The sequence below is a fragment of the Schistocerca nitens genome, unplaced genomic scaffold, assembly GCF_023898315.1.
Source record: "Schistocerca nitens isolate TAMUIC-IGC-003100 unplaced genomic scaffold, iqSchNite1.1 HiC_scaffold_244, whole genome shotgun sequence".
NCBI classification, from domain to species: Eukaryota; Metazoa; Arthropoda; class Insecta; order Orthoptera; family Acrididae; genus Schistocerca; species Schistocerca nitens.
In genome coordinates, this window is record NW_026045785.1 from 60,162 (window position 1) to 87,705 (window position 27,544).

General features: G+C 58.7%; 2 protein-coding genes across 2 annotated transcripts; both read left to right on the forward strand.

Moving 5' to 3' along the window:
* The first annotated feature begins 9,581 nt into the window (after nt 1–9,581).
* Nucleotides 9,582–10,361, forward strand: LOC126222719 (uncharacterized). The gene has a single exon (XM_049942189.1). The coding sequence runs from the start codon at nt 9,582–9,584 to the stop codon at nt 10,359–10,361; it is 780 nt and encodes a 259-aa protein (XP_049798146.1).
* A 12,308-nt stretch (nt 10,362–22,669) lies between these two features.
* On the forward strand, nt 22,670–23,449 carry LOC126222720 (uncharacterized). Its single transcript, XM_049942190.1, has one exon. The coding sequence runs from the start codon at nt 22,670–22,672 to the stop codon at nt 23,447–23,449; it is 780 nt and encodes a 259-aa protein (XP_049798147.1).
* The last annotated feature ends 4,095 nt before the right edge of the window (nt 23,450–27,544 follow it).

Here is a 27,544-nt window from a genome sequence, read left to right on the forward strand (position 1 = left end):
CGCCAGCTTCTCCGCGTCCAGCTTGTAGTGCGCGGCAATGTACTTCTTGATCGCCTGCAGCGACGAGCCGCCGCGCTCCTTCAGACTCTTGATGGCGGCCGTCACCATCTCAGAGGTGCGCGGGTGCGCAGGCTTGGCGCGCGGCTTCTTCGCAGACGCCGCAGACTTGGCCTTCTTCGTCGTGCCGGTGGCGGCGGGTGCCGCAGCAGTCTCGTTCGTAGCCGCCTGATCTGCCATTATTTCGACGACGCGCGTACACACACGAGAGCGAGAGCGAGAGCGGCAGGCGGCAAGCACGGCGGCAGAGAATAGCCGCCGCGCCGTCGTGCATAAGTGTGTGTGTGACGCAGTTTCTGCGTTCACACTCGTGTGGAAGTTTGCAGCGTGCTTGACGCTCTTTCTTCCGGAAGTAGGGAGGAACATGTTAGGTAAGTCTTTCGGTGATTTAGTCTTGTTCTGCACTGAAACATCACTTGAGGAAAGTCATCACTTCGCGGCACTATTGTTGCAGTCGAAGGAGATCTGGCCAGCGCAGCGTGGCGCGCCAGTGTGGTCGGTGGCCGAGATCGCGCACCTTGGGGTTACGCGATACTTCGACCTTCTCGTAGAAGTCTTGGGCAGCAAGTTGGAACCGCTGTCTGAGGAGAGGCACACCTGCGACGTGGTGTAGTTCCGCGGTGTTGAAGTCCCACGGAGGATGCAGCACCGTTCTGAGGGCCCTGTTTTGGACCGTCTGTAGACGGCGGATGTTGGTCTCGGCTGCGTTGCCCCACACCACCGCTGCATAATCAAACAGCGGGCTGATGGTAGCTTTAAACAGGGTGAGACCTAAGTCTGCTGGTAGCGATGATGTGGGGTTGATGACCGGGTACAGCATGCGCAATCTACCCAGTGCCTTCCTCCTCACTTCTTCGATGTGTTGGCGCCACGTTAGACGCTTGTCTAGCGTGACGCCAAGATATTTGGCACTGTTGTTCCACGGTACAGGGCGTCCGCGGACTGTCAGCTGCTCGAGGTCTGCCGGGACATGCCTGAGCGCGATTATGATCGCCTGGCTTTTCTCGGGATTATAAGCCAGACGCCATTTCGTGGCCCATTCTTCTAGCGCCGCGGTTGCCGCTTGCAGACGCCGTTGTAGAGCTCGGGGGCATCTGCTGCGGCCGTAGACGGCGGTATCGTCCGCGTACAGGGCGTTGTTCACTGCGCCTGTACGTGGGAGGTCCGCTGTGTAGAGCGAGTAAAGCGTCGGGCCGATGACCGAGCCTTGCGGTACACCCGCGAGTACCCGGCGCTCCGTGGAGATTCCACTGTCTGCCCGAACGTGGAACGTCCTGTCCCGCAGGTAAGTCTGCAGGAGACTCACGTGTGACACGGGTACCCCCAGTACAAGCAACTTGTACAGGAGGCCTTCGTGCCACACCGAGTCAAAGGCGCGTGACACGTCAAGCATAAGAGCACCGAAATACTCGCGTCGGTCAACTGCTCCGAACGCTTCCTCAGTCAGCCGTAGGACTTGGTGTGTGGCAGAGTGTCCTCGTCGGAACCCAAATTGCTCATCAGGCAGAATTTGTTCGTCAGTGATATGACGCAGGAGGCGCGTCATGTATAGCCGCTCAAAGAGTTTGGATAGCGCCGGCAGCAAGCTAATCGGACGGTAGTTTTTTGCCATCCGCGCGTCCTTCCCTGGTTTTGGTAGGGCCACTATTTCTGCGTGCTTCCAAATTTGCGGAAACTCTTCTGTTCGAAGCACTTCATTGAAGAGTTCTGTGAGTTTGGCCACTGCTTGTTCTGGGAGTTGCCTGAGGAGCGAATTTGTCACCATTTCCGGTCCCGCGGCTTTGCGACCTTGAAGGTGACGCAGCAGCAGATTCACCTCGTCGACGGCTATCGGCGTGATGTGGTCGTCAGGGTCTCTCGCCGCAAGGTAGCGGGGAAGACGATCCCTGACGAGTCGAATGTGCGCTGCGTCGACTGGGTCCTCCATCGGTGTGAAATTAGCGGCGAACGCATCGGCCAGGCAGTTGGCCTTTGCATTCGGCTCGCTGACAAAATCTGCTCCGACCTGGAGTGGAGGAATTTTCATCGTACGACGGATGAAGCTCTTAACCGTTCTCCACGCCGAACCATCTTCCGTGTTGAGCTGGGAGATCTTGGTCGCCCACTCCTGGTGCCTGTGTTGTTCTGCTGCGACCTTGATTTCCCGGCGCAACCGATTGAGTGTCGGTTTGATGGCCGGATTGCGGGTGCGTTGCCATTCTCTGGCAACCCGGTTTTTCTCGGAGATTAGGTTCTCCAGGTCTCGTGGCAGACGCTGTGGTTTGCAGCTTCGATGGTCGGCTGCTGGTCTGGGCGGCGTGGCGTTGGTTGCTGCTTCCACCATGCAGTTTGTGTACTGTTGCAGAGCCACGTTTGCGCCGTTCGCGGCCGGGTGCGGGAGTTGATCCAACGCTGCCACCATGGCTTCGCGGTATTGGTCCCAGTTTATTCCGCGTAAGTCAAGCCCTCTTCTTGGTATTGACGCAAGTTCCGCCTCAACTTCGAACATGACTGGGACATGATCGGAGTTGATTGGCGGCCTTGTGCTCGCTGTCAGGTTCTGTCGGACGCCTTTGTTGATCAGTATGTCGATCACGTCAGGCAGCCCTCTAGGAGGAAAAATGGTCGGTTCATGTGGGGCGACAACTACGGCATTATGGCGCTCTACGATGCGTTGCAGCTGCCGCCCACTCGTGTTCGTAAGTCTGGAGTTCCAGACTTGATTCTTGGAATTGTAGTCACCTCCCAGGAGAAGTTTACCTGGGAGTGACAACAGATTGTCGATGTCTTCACGTTGCAGGCGCCGACGTGGCGACTTGTACACGACACCGACCGTTATTTTTCCGTGCGCCGTGTTTACTGCGACCGCGGTCGCCTCGGCTGTCTGCAGTGGCGGCAGGTGGATCTTGAAGTGATTTAGTGTCCGACGGACATATATTGCCGTTCCCCCTCCGTGGGTTGGCCTGTCGTCGCGGTGACACACATAATTCGGAATCCCGACGCGGACTCCGGGCTTCAAGAAGGTCTCTGTTACGAGACATAAATCCACATTTTCTCGGCGAATTAACTCGCGAAATTCTGCGGCCTGTTCTCGTAGGCCGCGGGCATTCCAGAGGCATATTTTAATTTCTCGTGGCGCTGCCATGCTGGGCCGTGGGGTTGTTGATATTTGTCGCCTGCTGCATTGCGGCCGCAATCTTGGCGGGGAGCTCGCTGATGACGTTCACGACGAGGGAAATGAATTTTTCCATCATCGCGAACATTCGCTGCTCCATTGCCATCATCATGCGCTCATAGCTGGCGCTCATGCTGCCGACGGCGTCGTGGCGGTCGGCTAGTGGTGCGTTGTCGAGTGCTGCCTGGCGAGCGGCGGTCTCGCCGCCATTGCCGTTGCCGACAAGATGGCGCGTGGCCGCCTGGCCAGCGGCGAGCTCGCCGCCATTGCTGCTGCCGACAAGATGGCGCGTGGCTGCCTGGCCAGCTGCGGGCGCGCCGCCATTGCTGCTGCCGACAAGATGGCGCGTGGCTGCCTGGGGTCCGCCATGCTGTCGGCGCTCGCGCAGGCCGGGGAAGATGGCCGCATCATTCAGTGGCGGTGCAGCTGGGCCGCCATTTTGTGCCTCTGGCGCGGTGTTCTCCCAGCGGCGTGCTCTCTGGTTGGCGCGCGGGCGCTCAGTGGTGGGAGCGGTGGACGGTGTTACCTGCGTCTTGCGCCGCTCGGGGATTGCTCCGTCCGCGACGATGGCCGCGCTGGGCGGGGCTTGCCTGCCATTTTGTGCGCTGACTGTCTTCGGTTGGGCTGAAGTCTGCTCGGCCTGGGGACGGTGTGAAGTGTCACCTGGGCGGGGTTTGGAGGTCCTTACCCCGCGGCGGCGACCTTGACGACGGCGACCACCTTTTGTTCGTCCTTCCCCCTCGGCTCCGCGCTGTCTGGCGTTTCCCGCCAAAACTGTGCCTTTCTTCGGCGTCTCCGCTTTCCGGAGGCGCGCTGCGAAGGCTTTGTGCCGTGGACATCCTCGATAAGATGCCACGTGCTCGCCGTTACAGAGTTTACACTTCGGCTTGAAGTCCTTGTACGGCTCCCCCTTTACGTCGCACTCGATCGCAGCATGAGGAGCGGCACAACGCACACAGTACGGTTGCATTCCGCAGTGCTTGTCCACATGTCCTAACTCCAGACAGCGGTAGCACTGGGCATAGCCACCTGTTTGGCGCAAGTTTTCCGCTGTTACTTCACACGGGCCTATAAATTTCAACTTGAACAGCTCGCGGTTTTTGTCCGTGCTGTCCGCACACACGAGCACTAGAGGGCCGCGCCTGTTGGTTTTTGGGTCCCTCATTTTTGTTACAGATTGAACTATAAAGCCTTGGTCTTCTAAGTCCTCCTTCACGTGTTCATTGGAGTACTTCAGCGGTACTCCTTTGAATACGACCTTCAGAGGTCGTTTCCGCGAAGTGGAATACGTATAGTACTCCAAGCCTTGTGATCTCGCGGCGTGTAAGAGTTTGTTATACAAGTCACAGTTATTCACACGCACTTTGTACACAGTGTCACCCGCAGTACGCACTCGATAATTGTTTTTTCCCAGCAGAGCATTTAGCATGATCTGCATGCTACGGAAGTCTTTTTCATACGCGATCACAAGTGGCGGGGGAAGACGGCCGCGTGGAGCTGTGTTGTCATGCTCTTCTTCCTCCTCACTATCAGAGAGCGCGTCGAACATATTGCTGGTGTTCACTGCCAGTGTTTCCGACGACGGAACGGCTCTGGCTGTCTTCTTCGGCTGCACAAAACCGTCCTTGTCGGTACCATTACGTGCGCGGCCGTTACGCCGGTCACGGTGTGTTGACTGACGTGGTTGGTCAACACTCTTCTTTTTGAGGAAGGAGTGTTCCTCATTTTCTCCTGAGTTGGCGCGTTTCCTTGATTTTGATTTCGACGCACTATTACCTTTATTAGATGTTTCCTGCTCCATTGGCTCCGCTGACGGCGTGGAGCTGTCGGCGGAAGTTGATGGTGTCGGTAGCAGGTTGATTAGTGTCTGCAGCGCATCTTCAGGGCGCTGCGACATGCCAACGGCTGCTGCCGTCTCCAAAGACTGTGCCAAGGGCACGGTGGGTACGATCGAGTCACCGGCAAACTCTGTCGCGTTCGCGAGCGCGTCGAGTGACACACTATCACACACGTGGGCGACGGCGCCGGTTGCGTCGTCCAGTTGAGGGGGAGCACTATCAGGAAAACGCGGGCGTACATCTGATGTGCTCGACTCACCTCCGGGAGCGTGCAGGGACGCGGCCCTGTCCGCTCTGACACTGTCTGACATCTGAGGATACTAAGGCGCGGAGCGCTCGGCGCGTGCGTCCGGCTCGGCCGGCATCCCAGACGTAGCCGCCGCGCCGCCAGGCCCAGCCAGTGTCGCGGGCGGGCGCGGACGGCCGAGAGAGCGGCCGCCACTCTGCGCGCCGCCGCGCCGCGCCTCCCGCGCTTGCTACCGCCCAACGTCCGACAGCCTGTGCGGACCAGCCCCAAACCTGCGCCGCAACCACCCGCGCCGTTCAAACCACCGAGGATGGGGCTACACACGGCCACACCACAGTCGCCAACCAGTCGCCACGGCAGCGCCGCAAACCACGGCCAAACTGCAGCTACCGCGCGCTACAGCCTGGCTCGGCCCGCCGAGAATCGCCGCCCCCGCCCACATGCCGCCCCCACAGCCCCAGCCGACGACCCGCCACAATGGCCAAACCTTCGGCAAAAGTGCCACACCGTCGCCGCGCCAGCCCGGCCAGCGCGGCCGCCGCCACAGCCACACAAGCGGAGGCGTGCGGCGATGCCGGCCGTGCAAACGCACCTCCGCCGCCCCATCGCCCTCCCACCGTTTCCCGATCGGCCCGCAGCCGTCGGGCCACCTCGCCCGCCAACATTCGCGCCCCTTTCTCACAAAATTGCCCGCCGCAAACAAAACGGGCGCCGCCTGCGCAACATCGGCACCGGCCAACCGAGCGCCGCCGCCCCTCGCCGCTTACGCGAGGGGGGCTGACCGCCGTCCGCAACTACAGACACACCGAATCTGCCTCCAAGCACACACGACAGCCGACCTCCTACATTTATACGCCGCAAGCCACCCAACGGTGTGTGGCGGAGGGCACTTTTTACGTTACGTGCCACTGTCGTCATTGCCTCCCTTTGCCGTTCCAGTCGCGTATGGTTCGCGGGAACAACGACTGTCTGAAAGCCTCCGTGCGCGCTCGAATCTCTCTACTTTTACTACATTCGGGATCTCCTCGGGAGGTATATACGTACGGGGAAGCAATATATTCGATACCTCATCCGGAAACGCACCCTCTCGAAAACCTGGCGAGCAAGCTACACCGCGATGCAGAGAGCGCCTCCCTTGCAGAGTCTGCCACTTAACTATCACGGTTACCACATAACCCTGTGACGAAACGTTGGACCTTTCTCTATCTCCTCCGTCAACCCGACCTGCTACGCATCCCACACTGGTGGGCAACACTCACGTATGGGTCGGTCGAACGCGTGTTTTTGTAAGCCACCTCCTTTGTTGATGGACTACATTTTTGCTAAGCATTCTCCCAGTGCATCTCAACCTGGTACCCGCCTTACCAACAATTACTTTTATCTGATCATCATTCCACTTCCAAATCATTCCGCACGCATACTCCCAGATACATATTTTACAGACGTCACAGCTACCAGTGTTTGTCCCGCTATCATATAATCAATCATACAATAAACGATCCTTCTTTCTGTATATTCGCAATACATCACATTTGTCTATGTTAAGGGGACAGTTGCCACTCCCTGCACCGGGTGCCTATCCGCTGCCGATCGTCCTGCAACCTCTCTGTATACTACATACAGCACATCATCCGCGAAACGACGCATGGAACGTCCGGCACTATCTACTAGCTCATTTATATGATATGAATTGTGAAAAGCAATGGTCCCATAACACTCCCCCGTGGCACGCCAGGGGTTACTTTAACGTCTGTAGACGTCTGTCTCTCCATTGATAACAACATGCTGTGTTCCGTCTGCTAACATCTCGTCAATCCAGCCACACAGTTGGTCTGATATTCTGTAGACTCTTACGTCGTTTATCAGGCGACGGTGCGGAGCTGTATCGAACGCCTTCCGGACGTCAACGACAATGGCATCCACCTGGGAGCCTGTATCTCATATTTTCTGGGTCTCATGCGCAAATAAAGCGAGCTGGGGGTCTCACACACGATCGCTGTTTCCGGAATCCAACATGGATTCCTACATAGTAGACTCTGGAGTTTCCACAAACGACATGATACTCGAGCAAACAACATGTTCTACAACACATCGACGTCAGAGATATGGGTCTATGGTTTTTGCGCATCTGCTCGACGACTGGGACTACCTGTGCTCTTTTCCAATCATTTGGAACCCTCCCTTCCTCTCCAGAGACTTGCGGTACACGGCTGTTAGAAGGGGGGCAGGTTGTTTCGCGTACCCTGTGTAGGAATCGCGAATTGGTAATCCCGTCGGGTCCGGCGGACTTTCCCATTCCTCCTTGGACACTTATTTCGATGTCAGCCGGTTTCTCGTTCGTGCGAGCATTTAGAGACGGAACTGCAGTGCGGTCCGTCCTCTGTGAAACAGCTTTGGAAACAGGTGTTTAGGTATTTCACAGCTTTACGCGTGTCATCCTCTGTTTCAATGCCATCACCATGCCGGAGTGTCTGGATATGCTGTTTCGAGCCACTTACTGATTCAACGCAAGACCGGAACGTCCTAGCATTTTCTGTCAACGTCGGTACATAGGGTTTGTTCTACTTTCGAATTCACTGAACGCTTCACGCATAGCCCTCCTTACGCTCACACTTTGGACATCGTTTAGCTTCTGTTTGTCTCGGAGGTTTTGGCTGCGTTTAAACTTTGGGTGAAGCTCTCTTTGCTTTCGCAACAGTTTCCTAACGTTGTTGTTGTAGTATACCACGGTGGGTTTTTTTTCCCATCCCTCACAGTTCGACACTCGGCACGTACCTGTCTAAAAACGCATTTTTACCATTGCCTTGCACTTTCTCCATGAACACTCAACATTGTCAGTGTCGGAACAGGCATTTGCCTTTTCATCTGTCGGGTCGTCTGCAAATCTGCCTTCTATTACTCTTGCTAGCCAAAACAGATAGATACACCGTCCTCCCTGCAACGGCCTTATGATCACTGCGTCCCTGTTCTGCACATACAGAGTCGAAACACGTTCGGGTCTGTTTGTCATCCGTAGGTCCACGATGTTATCTCCACGAGTCGGTTCTCTGTTCATTTTGCTCGAGGTGATTTTCGGACAGTGCACTCAGTATAATGTCACTCGATGCTCTCTGTCCCCCTACCACCCGTCCTGAACATCATCTGAGTGTCCCAGTCTATATCGGGTAAATTGAAATCTCCACCTAAGACCCTAACATGCTGAGGAAAATGTATGTGAAATGTGTTTCCAAAATCCGTCTCTCCGTTGTTCTGCCACTAATGCTGCTGCGTCGGGAGGTCGGTCAAAGGAGCCAATTATTATTAAACCTAGCTCGGTTGTTGGGTGTAACCTCCACCCACAATATTTCACAGGAACCATCCACCTCTACTTCACTACAGGATCAAAACTACTACTCAAACAGCGACGAACACACCACCACCGGTTGCATGCAATCGAGCCTTTCTAAAACACCGTCTGTACCTTTGTGACAATTTCGGCAGAATTTATCCCTGGCGTCAGCCAGCTTTCTGTACCTTATCACGATTGCAGAGCTTCGGTGCTTTCTCTGTCAGCGCTTGCGGTTCCGGTACTGTACCAACGCAGCTTCGACAGTTGACAATTAACAAACGATACCGATTGCTGCTTGGTCCCCGCACCCGTTGAGGCTGCTGTTGCCCCCTTTCTGTACTTGCCCAAGGCCATCTAACCTAACAAAACCGCCCAGCCCACGCCACACAACCCCTGCTACCCGTGTAGCCGCTTGTTGCGTGTAGTGCTCTCCACCTAAGACTATAACATGCCTTCGACATTCGCAGTGTACAACACCTTAGGTTAGGGTTGGCGTCGCTTGGGTTAGGTTAGGTTACGTTAGGTGGACGTGGGTTAGGTTAAGGGTTAAAGTTAGGTTAGGCGTCAAAGTTAGGTTAAGCGTTCGGACGTGAGGCGTCAGGTGGCCGCACCTACCTTACGGCCGGACATCTTAGGTTAGGCTAAGGGCGCCGAGGTCACGTTACGTTCACCTTCGGGCGCCACACGTAGCTGTCACAGGTAGGTAGTAGTTCGGTCGGTCGGTCGTCGGCAAGCCGCAAAAAACTACAGACGACGTCGACAACAAGACCGAGCAGGAGGCAGATATATACCGAGCGCCAAAGAGACCGACCACACACACACACACACACACACACACAAAACAACAAACACCACCCACCGGCCAAAGGGGCACCAAAAAAACCCACAAAGCCGAGCACCACACGTCGCGACCAGAGGCAACCCGCAACCGCAACGGCGCTTTCCGCACCGGGCCGGATGCACGTACGACAACACCGCTACCCGTACACAAGGCCTCCCATTGCACACAGCCGCTCTGTGTTCAACATCATCAATGGCGCGCCCGCGGCTCGTCGCGGTCGCAGCCATGACGCCGCCGCCACTTTTGCACCAACACATTCACGCACCGCAAAACAGCTCGCCGACCCACCGACACAGCACAGCCGACAAACAAAAACAACCGCGGCGGCGGCAACAAAACAAAACAAACACCTCGCACCAAGCGTCCGACAGAAAACAAACGGACAGGCACACAGGCCTCTGCTAACGACCACGACACAGCGGCACGCTGCCCCTTTCCCGCCACTCTCGATTCACAGCGCACGCGACCCCGTCGTCGACGACGACACGCGACGGGCTCGCTTCCCGCAACCTACACCTTTCCGCCACTACGCACGGCTCCACCCGACGCCCGTCGCAACGGCACTACTGCACGCACTATCACCCCCGCCGCCGCCGCCGCCGCCGCCGCCTCCTCCTCTCTCCCCCTTCCCGTACACAACAACACAGCCAAAAACACACTCACGACCCAAACATAACAACATGGCACGTGCATCGGCGCACACCCCCAACCAGTCACCGTCGACACAACCACACGCAAGGCACGGAAAAACCGGCGTCCTTCCACGTTGCCATCAAAGCAGCACAAACAACCACACAGGAGGAACCACCAACAACTGCCGGCCGGCCGGCAACCACCAAACGCACATTCCCGCTCGCCACCACACACCTCTCGGCAGCCGTTTCGCAAAGACATGACATGACATGACGCGACATCATCGCATCACGGGCGACGCACGCACACCGACCCACTTTCCCGCCCGTCTCTCTCTCTCTTTTTCTTCCGACGCCTTCGGCCGAGCACACACGTACGTGGCACAACGCCCAACACAGTCACACACAGTCGACAGGCGCACGCCCAGGCACGCAACGACGCAGCGCAGCAAAGGCGCCCGCGACACATACCTCCTCTCCCGTCTCGCCGCCGACCGCCAGCCAGCCACTCGCAATGTGCACTGGCCAACCGGACACACGTCCACCGCGCCGCCTCCGACCACCCGCCAGGGGGCGCTCACGTCCGCGACAACAGCGCGGCCCGCCGCCGGGCGGGCCCAGCCCGGCCCAGGCGGCGCGCGCTGCTCTGCACTCGGCGCGCCGCGCCACACATCCTGCTGCAGACCGGGCTCGTCTCTCTGTACGCGTCTGCGTCTGCCCGCATCTCATCTTCCTGCGCATCAACACAAACGAGGCCACGTGAGCAAACCCCCGTCACAACGCCACATCACGCACTGCCTTGTCGACCGCCTAAATAAATGCACTCACCCACCAGCCATCCGCTTCGTCCTCTTCTTGCTTACTCGTTGTTCGTCGTTGTTGCTGCTGCACCAGCACCAGCACCAGCACCGGCGGCGGCGGCGGCGGCGGCGGCGGCGGCGGCGGCGGCGGCGGCGGCGGCAGCGGCAGCGGCAGCGCACACAGCCCCCAGCCGGCCGCATCCGAGGGGGCCCCGCCGCCAGCGTCGCCTCCTTGGGCACAGGTGCGGTGCTGTGGCCGCCCATCCAACCGCATTTGCTGGCCGTCCCAGCCGCCAGGCAGGCGTTCCCACTGCCGCGCACCGCCTCTGCTGCAGAAGACGAACAAACGAAACGTACAAACATACACGCACCCGAAGCGTGGCCACACACGGACGGGACCGACAGGCTCCAAGGCGACCAAACGATGGAAAAACAAACACAAAAACAAAAGACACGCGAGCGAGCGAGCAAGCACGCAGTCGCCTCGCCTCTGTCCTCCCGCCCCCGCCCTTCTCCCCACCACATGCCCACAAACACCACCGCCTGCCCGCATCTCCACATTCGCCCCCTCCATTTGTTCCCTTGCGTTCGTTCCTTCCTTCCTTCCATGTGTCTGCGTGCGCGGCGCCTCTCCAACATCCGCCGTCCGTCCGTCCCGTTTTCGCCGTACCACACGCCACCGTCGGCGCCGCCTCGCCTCCTCCCAGTCCACCACCGCCGCCGCCCCTGTCCGCCCCGCACACCACCATACACCGCTGCTTGTCCCGGCCGTTGCCACCAAAGGCGCCAGCCGCAAACCGCGCCAAACGCCGCAGCGCGCGTGCGTCCTTCCTTCTTGCTTGCTTCTCCGTGCCGACGCTGCCTCTATTCCCGCACCCATTCGGCCGACAAGCACTGGCGTCGACGACACAGCCGTTGGGCTCCGGCACTGCGCGTACCGGAGTTACACGCGCACCCCCCCTCGCGAACGCACGACTCATTCTCTTTGTTGTTTCTCCTCTTTCTTACGTCTTCGTTTCTTGTTTGTTTGTTTGTTTGTTTTTTTTTTTTTCCTCCCACCGCCGCATGTGACACAATGGCCTCCCTCCCCCTTTCGTTCGTTGTCGCCGCTTTGTTTCTCTTTCTCATTGGTGCACGTCCGACGCGCTCCATTTCCACCACACCACGGCCATCGGCCTCCTCAACGGGCAGGCGCAGTGTGCCATTCTCCGGCGCACAAGCACACCGCGCGGCTCGCTCTCCTCGCCCCCACGCCACGCCACGCCACGCAGCACAAATGATGCTGTCTCGCAACACGACACACGGTGCGCACACCCCCGACCACGCGGCTCTTAAAAGGCATGGCACCGGCGACATGCGCCGCCCCGGCCCGCATCCGTCGTCTCACGTTCACTGCCGGCCGCGTCTGAGGCTACAACCGCACCACAACAACGGTCCCCTCCCGGCAACACATTTGTTGCACAAACACAACCGCCGAGCGCAGCGCGAGCCACCCACACGCGCCCTCCCCGTCTTTAAAAGCCTCCGCGTCTCCTTTCTCCTTTCGCGCCCCTCCCATCTCCCGAATATGCCAGCAGCGGTGCCACTACCGCGAAACGGACACGCCTTCCGGGCCACATGCAAGGGCACGCCCACCACCAACTACTGCCATATTCGCGGACGCAGTTAGGCAACACGCAACGCACTCTCCACCTACTTTCTCTCTCTCGTCCATTCTCTTTAAAACACACGAACCAACCAACCACGGCTAACACACTTTTTCGCGACACCTTTGACTGCGTTATCTTGACCGTGACGGCAGCTATCGACCTTCCAATTCCCCACTAAACACACACACACCCCTACATACACACCCTTCGCTACACCGGACAACAACAGCGTACACAACAGGAGGGCACACGAAACGGCAGGCAAGGGCAACGCATTCTCATAGATTCCTCCTCCGAGCCATGTCGGCGAACGTTTCATCCGGGAAGGCAATGCAATTCAGCCGTCACCACGGCCGACACCTGCAGCCGCGCCGTAAACGCCTTTCAGTGCGGCTGCAATGCACGGGAACGTTCCGTTGCTATAGACAGCGCCTCTCCGTTTTTCCCTGCTTCGTTTTCCGGTGATTGCTTCTCCATTTTGTTTGTTTTATTACTTTCCGTTCCCCTCCTCCACCATTGTTTCCGTCCCCAACAGTTTTGCTCATTCCACACGTTCTGCCCAGACACGACACTCGACCGATCAAAGGTCAGCCTTTCGTCACCGTTCGCGGCGCCGACGGTGCCACAGTGCGACTGGTGTGAACACCGACACGTTGCCATGACGCCGGTGTACCGCGCCGATATTGACAGTTACTCAGAGCCGCCGGATCGGATCACATCACCGACACACCTGCCATTTCACACCGGGGGACACAGACCAACGAAACGCGTGTACGCCCATAACAACAAACAACGACCGTCGTCGTCTAGCCTCACGCTTACTGTACTCAACCGAACACACGTGCACCGTGAATGACGTGCGTGCGCACAACAGTCCAATCAATCATCAGTCAAACTGCAGAAACGGCTATCATCAAATCAAGGGCCAAATAGGTACACCACCGTGCGTGTCGCCTACCCCACCCGCCCGTACATTTCTTGGCGACTTCGTAATGGATGATAGTACGACACGTCCATTTAAAACGTCACCAACACACACACACCAACGCGCCGTACAGCAAAGGGAATAGTCGACGGCAACACAACATTTCACCCTCGCCATCATGTATGATGTGACAACAGACGGCCGTAACGGTGACATCCAACAATCAATCAATCGCGAGGACTTTCAATTGCAGTCACGTGACTAACCGGGCAGACGGAGACAAAGACATGAATCAGCGCCACAGACAGCACCAACACCTCCTATCGATCTATCTGTGTGTCGACAAACAACCACGCCAAGACTCGTGCACGCATTCCACGTCACACCGGCGGCAACCAAACCCTCGCGGCCGTACCCCAGTAACCACAACCACAACCACATTCGAGACCACACCACCACGGCACAGCAGCACCACCAGCTGCCTCGCAACCAACCAAACCGGGTAGCTATGCCGCCCCTCTCACTCACTCACTCACTCACTCACTCACACACACACAAACAATTCCGCTCTTCCCGCAAAGGCAATTTGGTGGCCCTGAAAAGGGCCGTTTTGCCGCTCTCGCAACGGAGGGAGCTTCCTTCCTTCCTTCCTTCCTTCCTTCCTTCCTTCCTTCCAAGAGCCGAAGTAACAACCTCCTCCTTACTTGGAGCTCGTGTACTTGGTCACCGCCTTCGTGCCCTCGCTCACGGCGTGCTTGGCCAGCTCGCCAGGCAGCAAGAGCCGCACAGCCGTCTGGATCTCGCGGGACGTGATGGTCGAGCGCTTGTTGTAGTGCGCCAGGCGAGACGCCTCGGCCGCAATGCGCTCGAAAATGTCGTTCACGAAGCTGTTCATGATGCTCATCGCCTTCGACGAGATGCCCGTGTCGGGGTGCACCTGCTTCAGCACCTTGTAGATGTAGATGGCATAGCTCTCCTTCCTCTTGCGCTTCTTCTTCTTGTCGCCCTTCGAAATGTTCTTCTGCGCCTTGCCGGCCTTCTTGGCGGCCTTCCCGCTAGTCTTGGGCGGCATCTCGAACGTACAACAACAGGCAGCAAGCGCTCCGCTCTAGTCAGCGTCTCCCCACACAGTGGCACCCGCCGCTACCGCAACACCGCACCTTTACCAGCTCGCCCTGTTGCGGCCGCCGACCAATGGGGCGCGCGCGCAACCGGCCGCCGCACCCGAGCCCATAAAGGGACCCCCACCCCGCCGCCGCCGGCACACGCACGCACTCCGCTGCTCGACTCGCTGCGGCTCGCACCGTTACGGTTACGTGTTTAGCGCTTACGCCACTAGCCAAACGCCATGTCCGGACGCGGAAAGGGAGGCAAAGTCAAGGGCAAGTCAAAGTCCCGCTCAAGCAGGGCTGGGCTCCAGTTCCCGGTCGGCAGAATCCACCGCCTCCTGCGCAAGGGAAACTACGCCGAGCGCGTCGGCGCCGGGGCGCCCGTCTACCTCGCCGCCGTCATGGAGTACCTCGCGGCTGAGGTGCTCGAGCTGGCCGGAAACGCGGCCCGCGACAACAAGAAGACGCGCATCATCCCGCGCCACCTGCAGCTCGCCATCCGCAACGACGAGGAGCTCAACAAGCTCTTGTCGGGCGTCACCATCGCACAGGGTGGTGTCCTGCCCAACATCCAGGCCGTCCTGCTGCCAAAGAAGACCGAGAAGAAGGCCTAAACAGGGACCGCGGCGCTGCGCTTGCGTGCTCCCTGCACGCAAACGCAAACGCGCCTTTGCCTTGCCGGCTCGCCTCACAACAATCGGCCCTTTTCAGGGCCACCACACAAACCTACGTCCAAAGCAAAGTTTCCGTCGTCCTCGCCGCACTTTACAACAACGTCCACAGCGCCGGCGCACGTCCGCCATCTTGTCCACAGCCCGTGTGGCCGAACACACACACATTTTTTCTGCACCCCTCCACGCACGCACAGTCGCGTTCCAAACAACGACAACGACATCAATACACCAATAATGTGATGTGATCATTGTTAATATGTTCATAATTAAAAGAGCGCGTAACGGCCCGACGACGGACGACACGCGGGCCGCCGCGCGCGCTCTCCAAACACACAGGCACAGGACAAACCAAACCAAACCAAACAGCTGATCCGATCGATGATCCGGCCCGCGCCACAAACAAACCACGCACACACCGGACTCAGCCGCGCCCTCCCGCATCCATCATCACACACGTCACGTCGAAACTCCAAACGGAACGCACGCACGCAAAGCAACAGAGGCGCACAACAACAACAACAACAACAACAAACACACACACACAGAGGCAGGCAGGCAACACAGACCCTTTCGCACTTTTCAATTTCCGAACAGTGTGGTGGCCCTGAAAAGGGCCGTTTTTCGTCTCTCCCACCAAGCACGGGCAACGGCACGGCCGCGGGAAGGCCACAGCACAGCACACCGGCTGCCTGCCTAACCGCCGAAACCGTACAGGGTGCGCCCCTGCCTCTTCAGGGCGTACACCACGTCCATGGCCGTCACAGTCTTGCGCTTGGCGTGCTCAGTGTACGTCACCGCGTCGCGGATCACGTTCTCCAGGAACACCTTCAGCACTCCGCGGGTCTCCTCGTAGATCAGACCAGAGATGCGCTTCACGCCGCCCCTGCGAGCCAGGCGGCGGATGGCGGGCTTCGTGATGCCCTGGATGTTGTCGCGCAACACCTTGCGGTGCCGCTTGGCGCCACCCTTGCCCAGCCCCTTTCCTCCCTTGCCGCGGCCTGTCATTCTTCCTCCTCCTCAAGCAACAAAAAAAGCACAAGCGGCAGCTCCTCACCCGGCGCTAGCGAGTCGGCTACGGTGCGCCGTGAGCGCGCGCCGCCCCCCTATATAGACTCTGGCCCGCCCTCCCCCCACCACGCGCACCGAGGGCATATAAGCGCAGCACGGGCCCGCGCGGGCCCGTTGTCAAGGCAGCACCGGACGCTTCGCTACCGCACGCACCGCTAACCGCTATGGCCCGCACAAAGCAAACGGCCCGCAAGTCCACCGGCGGAAAGGCGCCGCGCAAACAGCTCGCCACCAAGGCGGCGAGGAAGAGCGCGCCCGCCACCGGCGGCGTCAAGAAGCCCCACCGCTACAGGCCGGGCACCGTCGCCCTGCGAGAAATCAGGCGCTACCAGAAGAGCACAGAGCTGCTCATCCGCAAGCTGCCGTTCCAGCGCCTAGTGCGCGAGATCGCCCAGGACTTCAAGACCGACCTGCGCTTCCAGAGCTCCGCAGTCATGGCCCTGCAGGAGGCCAGCGAGGCCTACCTCGTCGGCCTCTTCGAAGACACCAACCTGTGCGCAATCCACGCCAAGCGCGTCACCATCATGCCCAAGGACATCCAGCTCGCGCGCCGCATCCGCGGCGAGCGCGCCTAAACCGCTTAGCCGCGGCACGGCACCGCACGCGCGCAACACAAAAAAAACGGCCCTTTTCAGGGCCACTAACATCTCTCCGTCGCGAGCAAAACTTTTGTCGGTCTTGCCGCCCAGCCTCTCTCTCTAGCCCCGTTAAAACAACCACCACAATTCCCCACCCTCCCTCCCGTACACAGCCGCTCTCGCCAACAATCACAATCGACGTCATCCCACCCCACCCCTTCAAATACACACAAACAAACAGCCGGACGACGTCACCACGGGTGGCTGGCCGCCGCCGTCTCCGAGGCGCCACCGCGCCTTCCCAATTCCCGCCGGCCACTTCCACGTCTCAACGTCCCCGTCCCCCTTTCACACAGAGAGGACACACACATAACAAACAAGACGCGCCATCCGCAAAGCAAGCAAACAAACAGAGTCTCCAGAAACATGAGAAACCAACCGTCGGCCGCCGCACAAAATACAAAACACAAAACAAAACGGCCACAACCGCTCCGCTACCGCGCGCCGCCGCCTACCGCCACCGGCCCCACAATCCAACCACCACGGCACGCACACAGTACCCACAAGGGTCATACAGAAACGCCACACAAACACCAACCAACCCCACACACACACACACACACACACACCCCGGCGCATGCACGCACGGCCACCCAAACAAGACAACACAACGCGCCAAGCACGACAATCAACGCCTTCCCGACGTCCTCTGATGGCCCTGAGAAGGGCCGTTTTGGGCCGCGCGCAGCCGTGCCATCGCGCGCCACTAGACGACGCGGGGGAGGGGGGTGGGGGACGACGGGGTCAAGCGCCAGCCCTTCCCTTCCTTCCCCTTTCCTTTCTTTACTTTAACTTCACTTCTTCTTCTTGGGCGAAGCCTTCGCCTTAGACGGCGTCGTCGCCTTCTTCGGGCGCGGCGCCTTCGGCTTCTTCGTCGGAACCTTCGCGGCCTTCTTCGCCTTCGACGGCGACTTGGCCTTGGCCGGCTTGGCCGCAGCCGCCTTCTTCGCACCCGCGGGAGCCGCCGACGCCGCAGACGCCTTCTTGGCGGCGCCCGCCTTCCGACCGGTCGCCGCCTTCACGCCACCAGCCTTCTTTGCGCCGGCCGCACGGGCGCCCTTCTTCTCCTTGCTGGCCGGAGCGGCGCGCTTCTTCTTCGCACCGCCGGCACGGGCCTTGCCGCCCTCGGCCGCCCCGCCGCCGGCGCCGGCAAGCTTGAAAGAGCCGGACGCGCCCTTCCCCTTCGTCTGCACCAGCTCGCCAGCCACGACGGCCGACTTGAGGTACTTCTTGATAAAGGGCGCCAGCTTCTCCGCGTCCAGCTTGTAGTGCGCGGCAATGTACTTCTTGATCGCCTGCAGCGACGAGCCGCCGCGCTCCTTCAGACTCTTGATGGCGGCCGTCACCATCTCAGAGGTGCGCGGGTGCGCAGGCTTGGCGCGCGGCTTCTTCGCAGACGCCGCAGACTTGGCCTTCTTCGTCGTGCCGGTGGCGGCGGGTGCCGCAGCAGTCTCGTTCGTAGCCGCCTGATCTGCCATTATTTCGACGACGCGCGTACACACACGAGAGCGAGAGCGAGAGCGGCAGGCGGCAAGCACGGCGGCAGAGAATAGCCGCCGCGCCGCCAGGCCCAGCCAGTGTCGCGGGCGGGCGCGGACGGCCGAGAGAGCGGCCGCCACTCTGCGCGCCGCCGCGCCGCGCCTCCCGCGCTTGCTACCGCCCAACGTCCGACAGCCTGTGCGGACCAGCCCCAAACCTGCGCCGCAACCACCCGCGCCGTTCAAACCACCGAGGATGGGGCTACACACGGCCACACCACAGTCGCCAACCAGTCGCCACGGCAGCGCCGCAAACCACGGCCAAACTGCAGCTACCGCGCGCTACAGCCTGGCTCGGCCCGCCGAGAATCGCCGCCCCCGCCCACATGCCGCCCCCACAGCCCCAGCCGACGACCCGCCACAATGGCCAAACCTTCGGCAAAAGTGCCACACCGTCGCCGCGCCAGCCCGGCCAGCGCGGCCGCCGCCACAGCCACACAAGCGGAGGCGTGCGGCGATGCCGGCCGTGCAAACGCACCTCCGCCGCCCCATCGCCCTCCCACCGTTTCCCGATCGGCCCGCAGCCGTCGGGCCACCTCGCCCGCCAACATTCGCGCCCCTTTCTCACAAAATTGCCCGCCGCAAACAAAACGGGCGCCGCCTGCGCAACATCGGCACCGGCCAACCGAGCGCCGCCGCCCCTCGCCGCTTACGCGAGGGGGGCTGACCGCCGTCCGCAACTACAGACACACCGAATCTGCCTCCAAGCACACACGACAGCCGACCTCCTACATTTATACGCCGCAAGCCACCCAACGGTGTGTGGCGGAGGGCACTTTTTACGTTACGTGCCACTGTCGTCATTGCCTCCCTTTGCCGTTCCAGTCGCGTATGGTTCGCGGGAACAACGACTGTCTGAAAGCCTCCGTGCGCGCTCGAATCTCTCTACTTTTACTACATTCGGGATCTCCTCGGGAGGTATATACGTACGGGGAAGCAATATATTCGATACCTCATCCGGAAACGCACCCTCTCGAAAACCTGGCGAGCAAGCTACACCGCAATGCAGAGAGCGCCTCCCTTGCAGAGTCTGCCACTTAACTATCACGGTTACCACATAACCCTGTGACGAAACGTTGGACCTTTCTCTATCTCCTCCGTCAACCCGACCTGCTACGCATCCCACACTGGTGGGCAACACTCACGTATGGGTCGGTCGAACGCGTGTTTTTGTAAGCCACCTCCTTTGTTGATGGACTACATTTTTGCTAAGCATTCTCCCAGTGCATCTCAACCTGGTACCCGCCTTACCAACAATTACTTTTATCTGATCATCATTCCACTTCCAAATCATTCCGCACGCATACTCCCAGATACATATTTTACAGACGTCACAGCTACCAGTGTTTGTCCCGCTATCATATAATCAATCATACAATAAACGATCCTTCTTTCTGTATATTCGCAATACATCACATTTGTCTATGTTAAGGGGACAGTTGCCACTCCCTGCACCGGGTGCCTATCCGCTGCCGATCGTCCTGCAACCTCTCTGTATACTACATACAGCACATCATCCGCGAAACGACGCATGGAACGTCCGGCACTATCTACTAGCTCATTTATATGATATGAATTGTGAAAAGCAATGGTCCCATAACACTCCCCCGTGGCACGCCAGGGGTTACTTTAACGTCTGTAGACGTCTGTCTCTCCATTGATAACAACATGCTGTGTTCCGTCTGCTAACATCTCGTCAATCCAGCCACACAGTTGGTCTGATATTCTGTAGACTCTTACGTCGTTTATCAGGCGACGGTGCGGAGCTGTATCGAACGCCTTCCGGACGTCAACGACAATGGCATCCACCTGGGAGCCTGTATCTCATATTTTCTGGGTCTCATGCGCAAATAAAGCGAGCTGGGGGTCTCACACACGATCGCTGTTTCCGGAATCCAACATGGATTCCTACATAGTAGACTCTGGAGTTTCCACAAACGACATGATACTCGAGCAAACAACATGTTCTACAACACATCGACGTCAGAGATATGGGTCTATGGTTTTTGCGCATCTGCTCGACGACTGGGACTACCTGTGCTCTTTTCCAATCATTTGGAACCCTCCCTTCCTCTCCAGAGACTTGCGGTACACGGCTGTTAGAAGGGGGGCAGGTTGTTTCGCGTACCCTGTGTAGGAATCGCGAATTGGTAATCCCGTCGGGTCCGGCGGACTTTCCCATTCCTCCTTGGACACTTATTTCGATGTCAGCCGGTTTCTCGTTCGTGCGAGCATTTAGAGACGGAACTGCAGTGCGGTCCGTCCTCTGTGAAACAGCTTTGGAAACAGGTGTTTAGGTATTTCACAGCTTTACGCGTGTCATCCTCTGTTTCAATGCCATCACCATGCCGGAGTGTCTGGATATGCTGTTTCGAGCCACTTACTGATTCAACGCAAGACCGGAACGTCCTAGCATTTTCTGTCAACGTCGGTACATAGGGTTTGTTCTACTTTCGAATTCACTGAACGCTTCACGCATAGCCCTCCTTACGCTCACACTTTGGACATCGTTTAGCTTCTGTTTGTCTCGGAGGTTTTGGCTGCGTTTAAACTTTGGGTGAAGCTCTCTTTGCTTTCGCAACAGTTTCCTAACGTTGTTGTTGTAGTATACCACGGTGGGTTTTTTTTCCCATCCCTCACAGTTCGACACTCGGCACGTACCTGTCTAAAAACGCATTTTTACCATTGCCTTGCACTTTCTCCATGAACACTCAACATTGTCAGTGTCGGAACAGGCATTTGCCTTTTCATCTGTCGGGTCGTCTGCAAATCTGCCTTCTATTACTCTTGCTAGCCAAAACAGATAGATACACCGTCCTCCCTGCAACGGCCTTATGATCACTGCGTCCCTGTTCTGCACATACAGAGTCGAAACACGTTCGGGTCTGTTTGTCATCCGTAGGTCCACGATGTTATCTCCACGAGTCGGTTCTCTGTTCATTTTGCTCGAGGTGATTTTCGGACAGTGCACTCAGTATAATGTCACTCGATGCTCTCTGTCCCCCTACCACCCGTCCTGAACATCATCTGAGTGTCCCAGTCTATATCGGGTAAATTGAAATCTCCACCTAAGACCCTAACATGCTGAGGAAAATGTATGTGAAATGTGTTTCCAAAATCCGTCTCTCCGTTGTTCTGCCACTAATGCTGCTGCGTCGGGAGGTCGGTCAAAGGAGCCAATTATTATTAAACCTAGCTCGGTTGTTGGGTGTAACCTCCACCCACAATATTTCACAGGAACCATCCACCTCTACTTCACTACAGGATCAAAACTACTACTCAAACAGCGACGAACACACCACCACCGGTTGCATGCAATCGAGCCTTTCTAAAACACCGTCTGTACCTTTGTGACAATTTCGGCAGAATTTATCCCTGGCGTCAGCCAGCTTTCTGTACCTTATCACGATTGCAGAGCTTCGGTGCTTTCTCTGTCAGCGCTTGCGGTTCCGGTACTGTACCAACGCAGCTTCGACAGTTGACAATTAACAAACGATACCGATTGCTGCTTGGTCCCCGCACCCGTTGAGGCTGCTGTTGCCCCCTTTCTGTACTTGCCCAAGGCCATCTAACCTAACAAAACCGCCCAGCCCACGCCACACAACCCCTGCTACCCGTGTAGCCGCTTGTTGCGTGTAGTGCTCTCCACCTAAGACTATAACATGCCTTCGACATTCGCAGTGTACAACACCTTAGGTTAGGGTTGGCGTCGCTTGGGTTAGGTTAGGTTACGTTAGGTGGACGTGGGTTAGGTTAAGGGTTAAAGTTAGGTTAGGCGTCAAAGTTAGGTTAAGCGTTCGGACGTGAGGCGTCAGGTGGCCGCACCTACCTTACGGCCGGACATCTTAGGTTAGGCTAAGGGCGCCGAGGTCACGTTACGTTCACCTTCGGGCGCCACACGTAGCTGTCACAGGTAGGTAGTAGTTCGGTCGGTCGGTCGTCGGCAAGCCGCAAAAAACTACAGACGACGTCGACAACAAGACCGAGCAGGAGGCAGATATATACCGAGCGCCAAAGAGACCGACCACACACACACACACACACACACACACAAAACAACAAACACCACCCACCGGCCAAAGGGGCACCAAAAAAACCCACAAAGCCGAGCACCACACGTCGCGACCAGAGGCAACCCGCAACCGCAACGGCGCTTTCCGCACCGGGCCGGATGCACGTACGACAACACCGCTACCCGTACACAAGGCCTCCCATTGCACACAGCCGCTCTGTGTTCAACATCATCAATGGCGCGCCCGCGGCTCGTCGCGGTCGCAGCCATGACGCCGCCGCCACTTTTGCACCAACACATTCACGCACCGCAAAACAGCTCGCCGACCCACCGACACAGCACAGCCGACAAACAAAAACAACCGCGGCGGCGGCAACAAAACAAAACAAACACCTCGCACCAAGCGTCCGACAGAAAACAAACGGACAGGCACACAGGCCTCTGCTAACGACCACGACACAGCGGCACGCTGCCCCTTTCCCGCCACTCTCGATTCACAGCGCACGCGACCCCGTCGTCGACGACGACACGCGACGGGCTCGCTTCCCGCAACCTACACCTTTCCGCCACTACGCACGGCTCCACCCGACGCCCGTCGCAACGGCACTACTGCACGCACTATCACCCCCGCCGCCGCCGCCGCCGCCGCCGCCTCCTCCTCTCTCCCCCTTCCCGTACACAACAACACAGCCAAAAACACACTCACGACCCAAACATAACAACATGGCACGTGCATCGGCGCACACCCCCAACCAGTCACCGTCGACACAACCACACGCAAGGCACGGAAAAACCGGCGTCCTTCCACGTTGCCATCAAAGCAGCACAAACAACCACACAGGAGGAACCACCAACAACTGCCGGCCGGCCGGCAACCACCAAACGCACATTCCCGCTCGCCACCACACACCTCTCGGCAGCCGTTTCGCAAAGACATGACATGACATGACGCGACATCATCGCATCACGGGCGACGCACGCACACCGACCCACTTTCCCGCCCGTCTCTCTCTCTCTTTTTCTTCCGACGCCTTCGGCCGAGCACACACGTACGTGGCACAACGCCCAACACAGTCACACACAGTCGACAGGCGCACGCCCAGGCACGCAACGACGCAGCGCAGCAAAGGCGCCCGCGACACATACCTCCTCTCCCGTCTCGCCGCCGACCGCCAGCCAGCCACTCGCAATGTGCACTGGCCAACCGGACACACGTCCACCGCGCCGCCTCCGACCACCCGCCAGGGGGCGCTCACGTCCGCGACAACAGCGCGGCCCGCCGCCGGGCGGGCCCAGCCCGGCCCAGGCGGCGCGCGCTGCTCTGCACTCGGCGCGCCGCGCCACACATCCTGCTGCAGACCGGGCTCGTCTCTCTGTACGCGTCTGCGTCTGCCCGCATCTCATCTTCCTGCGCATCAACACAAACGAGGCCACGTGAGCAAACCCCCGTCACAACGCCACATCACGCACTGCCTTGTCGACCGCCTAAATAAATGCACTCACCCACCAGCCATCCGCTTCGTCCTCTTCTTGCTTACTCGTTGTTCGTCGTTGTTGCTGCTGCACCAGCACCAGCACCAGCACCGGCGGCGGCGGCGGCGGCGGCGGCGGCGGCGGCGGCGGCGGCGGCGGCGGCAGCGGCAGCGGCAGCGCACACAGCCCCCAGCCGGCCGCATCCGAGGGGGCCCCGCCGCCAGCGTCGCCTCCTTGGGCACAGGTGCGGTGCTGTGGCCGCCCATCCAACCGCATTTGCTGGCCGTCCCAGCCGCCAGGCAGGCGTTCCCACTGCCGCGCACCGCCTCTGCTGCAGAAGACGAACAAACGAAACGTACAAACATACACGCACCCGAAGCGTGGCCACACACGGACGGGACCGACAGGCTCCAAGGCGACCAAACGATGGAAAAACAAACACAAAAACAAAAGACACGCGAGCGAGCGAGCAAGCACGCAGTCGCCTCGCCTCTGTCCTCCCGCCCCCGCCCTTCTCCCCACCACATGCCCACAAACACCACCGCCTGCCCGCATCTCCACATTCGCCCCCTCCATTTGTTCCCTTGCGTTCGTTCCTTCCTTCCTTCCATGTGTCTGCGTGCGCGGCGCCTCTCCAACATCCGCCGTCCGTCCGTCCCGTTTTCGCCGTACCACACGCCACCGTCGGCGCCGCCTCGCCTCCTCCCAGTCCACCACCGCCGCCGCCCCTGTCCGCCCCGCACACCACCATACACCGCTGCTTGTCCCGGCCGTTGCCACCAAAGGCGCCAGCCGCAAACCGCGCCAAACGCCGCAGCGCGCGTGCGTCCTTCCTTCTTGCTTGCTTCTCCGTGCCGACGCTGCCTCTATTCCCGCACCCATTCGGCCGACAAGCACTGGCGTCGACGACACAGCCGTTGGGCTCCGGCACTGCGCGTACCGGAGTTACACGCGCACCCCCCCTCGCGAACGCACGACTCATTCTCTTTGTTGTTTCTCCTCTTTCTTACGTCTTCGTTTCTTGTTTGTTTGTTTGTTTGTTTTTTTTTTTTTCCTCCCACCGCCGCATGTGACACAATGGCCTCCCTCCCCCTTTCGTTCGTTGTCGCCGCTTTGTTTCTCTTTCTCATTGGTGCACGTCCGACGCGCTCCATTTCCACCACACCACGGCCATCGGCCTCCTCAACGGGCAGGCGCAGTGTGCCATTCTCCGGCGCACAAGCACACCGCGCGGCTCGCTCTCCTCGCCCCCACGCCACGCCACGCCACGCAGCACAAATGATGCTGTCTCGCAACACGACACACGGTGCGCACACCCCCGACCACGCGGCTCTTAAAAGGCATGGCACCGGCGACATGCGCCGCCCCGGCCCGCATCCGTCGTCTCACGTTCACTGCCGGCCGCGTCTGAGGCTACAACCGCACCACAACAACGGTCCCCTCCGGCAACACATTTGTTGCACAAACACAACCGCCGAGCGCAGCGCGAGCCACCCACACGCGCCCTCCCCGTCTTTAAAAGCCTCCGCGTCTCCTTTCTCCTTTCGCGCCCCTCCCATCTCCCGAATATGCCAGCAGCGGTGCCACTACCGCGAAACGGACACGCCTACCGGGCCACATGCAAGGGCACGCCCACCACCAACTACTGCCATATTCGCGGACGCAGTTAGGCAACACGCAACGCACTCTCCACCTACTTTCTCTCTCTCGTCCATTCTCTTTAAAACACACGAACCAACCAACCACGGCTAACACACTTTTTCGCGACACCTTTGACTGCGTTATCTTGACCGTGACGGCAGCTATCGACCTTCCAATTCCCACTAAACACACACACACCCCTACATACACACCTTCGCTACACCGGACAACAACAGCGTACACAACAGGAGGGCACACGAAACGGCAGGCAAGGGCAACGCATTCTCATAGATTCCTCCTCCGAGCCATGTCGGCGAACGTTTCATCCGGGAAGGCAATGCAATTCAGCCGTCACCACGGCCGACACCTGCAGCCGCGCCGTAAACGCCTTTCAGTGCGGCTGCAATGCACGGGAACGTTCCGTTGCTATAGACAGCGCCTCTCCGTTTTTCCCTGCTTCGTTTTCCGGTGATTGCTTCTCCATTTTGTTTGTTTTATTACTTTCCGTTCCCCTCCTCCACCATTGTTTCCGTCCCCAACAGTTTTGCTCATTCCACACGTTCTGCCCAGACACGACACTCGACCGATCAAAGGTCAGCCTTTCGTCACCGTTCGCGGCGCCGACGGTGCCACAGTGCGACTGGTGTGAACACCGACACGTTGCCATGACGCCGGTGTACCGCGCCGATATTGACAGTTACTCAGAGCCGCCGGATCGGATCACATCACCGACACACCTGCCATTTCACACCGGGGGACACAGACCAACGAAACGCGTGTACGCCCATAACAACAAACAACGACCGTCGTCGTCTAGCCTCACGCTTACTGTACTCAACCGAACACACGTGCACCGTGAATGACGTGCGTGCGCACAACAGTCCAATCAATCATCAGTCAAACTGCAGAAACGGCTATCATCAAATCAAGGGCCAAATAGGTACACCACCGTGCGTGTCGCCTACCCCACCCGCCCGTACATTTCTTGGCGACTTCGTAATGGATGATAGTACGACACGTCCATTTAAAACGTCACCAACACACACACACCAACGCGCCGTACAGCAAAGGGAATAGTCGACGGCAACACAACATTTCACCCTCGCCATCATGTATGATGTGACAACAGACGGCCGTAACGGTGACATCCAACAATCAATCAATCGCGAGGACTTTCAATTGCAGTCACGTGACTAACCGGGCAGACGGAGACAAAGACATGAATCAGCGCCACAGACAGCACCAACACCTCCTATCGATCTATCTGTGTGTCGACAAACAACCACGCCAAGACTCGTGCACGCATTCCACGTCACACCGGCGGCAACCAAACCCTCGCGGCCGTACCCCAGTAACCACAACCACAACCACATTCGAGACCACACCACCACGGCACAGCAGCACCACCAGCTGCCTCGCAACCAACCAAACCGGGTAGCTATGCCGCCCCTCTCACTCACTCACTCACTCACTCACTCACACACACACAAACAATTCCGCTCTTCCCGCAAAGGCAATTTGGTGGCCCTGAAAAGGGCCGTTTTGCCGCTCTCGCAACGGAGGGAGCTTCCTTCCTTCCTTCCTTCCTTCCTTCCTTCCTTCCTTCCAAGAGCCGAAGTAACAACCTCCTCCTTACTTGGAGCTCGTGTACTTGGTCACCGCCTTCGTGCCCTCGCTCACGGCGTGCTTGGCCAGCTCGCCAGGCAGCAAGAGCCGCACAGCCGTCTGGATCTCGCGGGACGTGATGGTCGAGCGCTTGTTGTAGTGCGCCAGGCGAGACGCCTCGGCCGCAATGCGCTCGAAAATGTCGTTCACGAAGCTGTTCATGATGCTCATCGCCTTCGACGAGATGCCCGTGTCGGGGTGCACCTGCTTCAGCACCTTGTAGATGTAGATGGCATAGCTCTCCTTCCTCTTGCG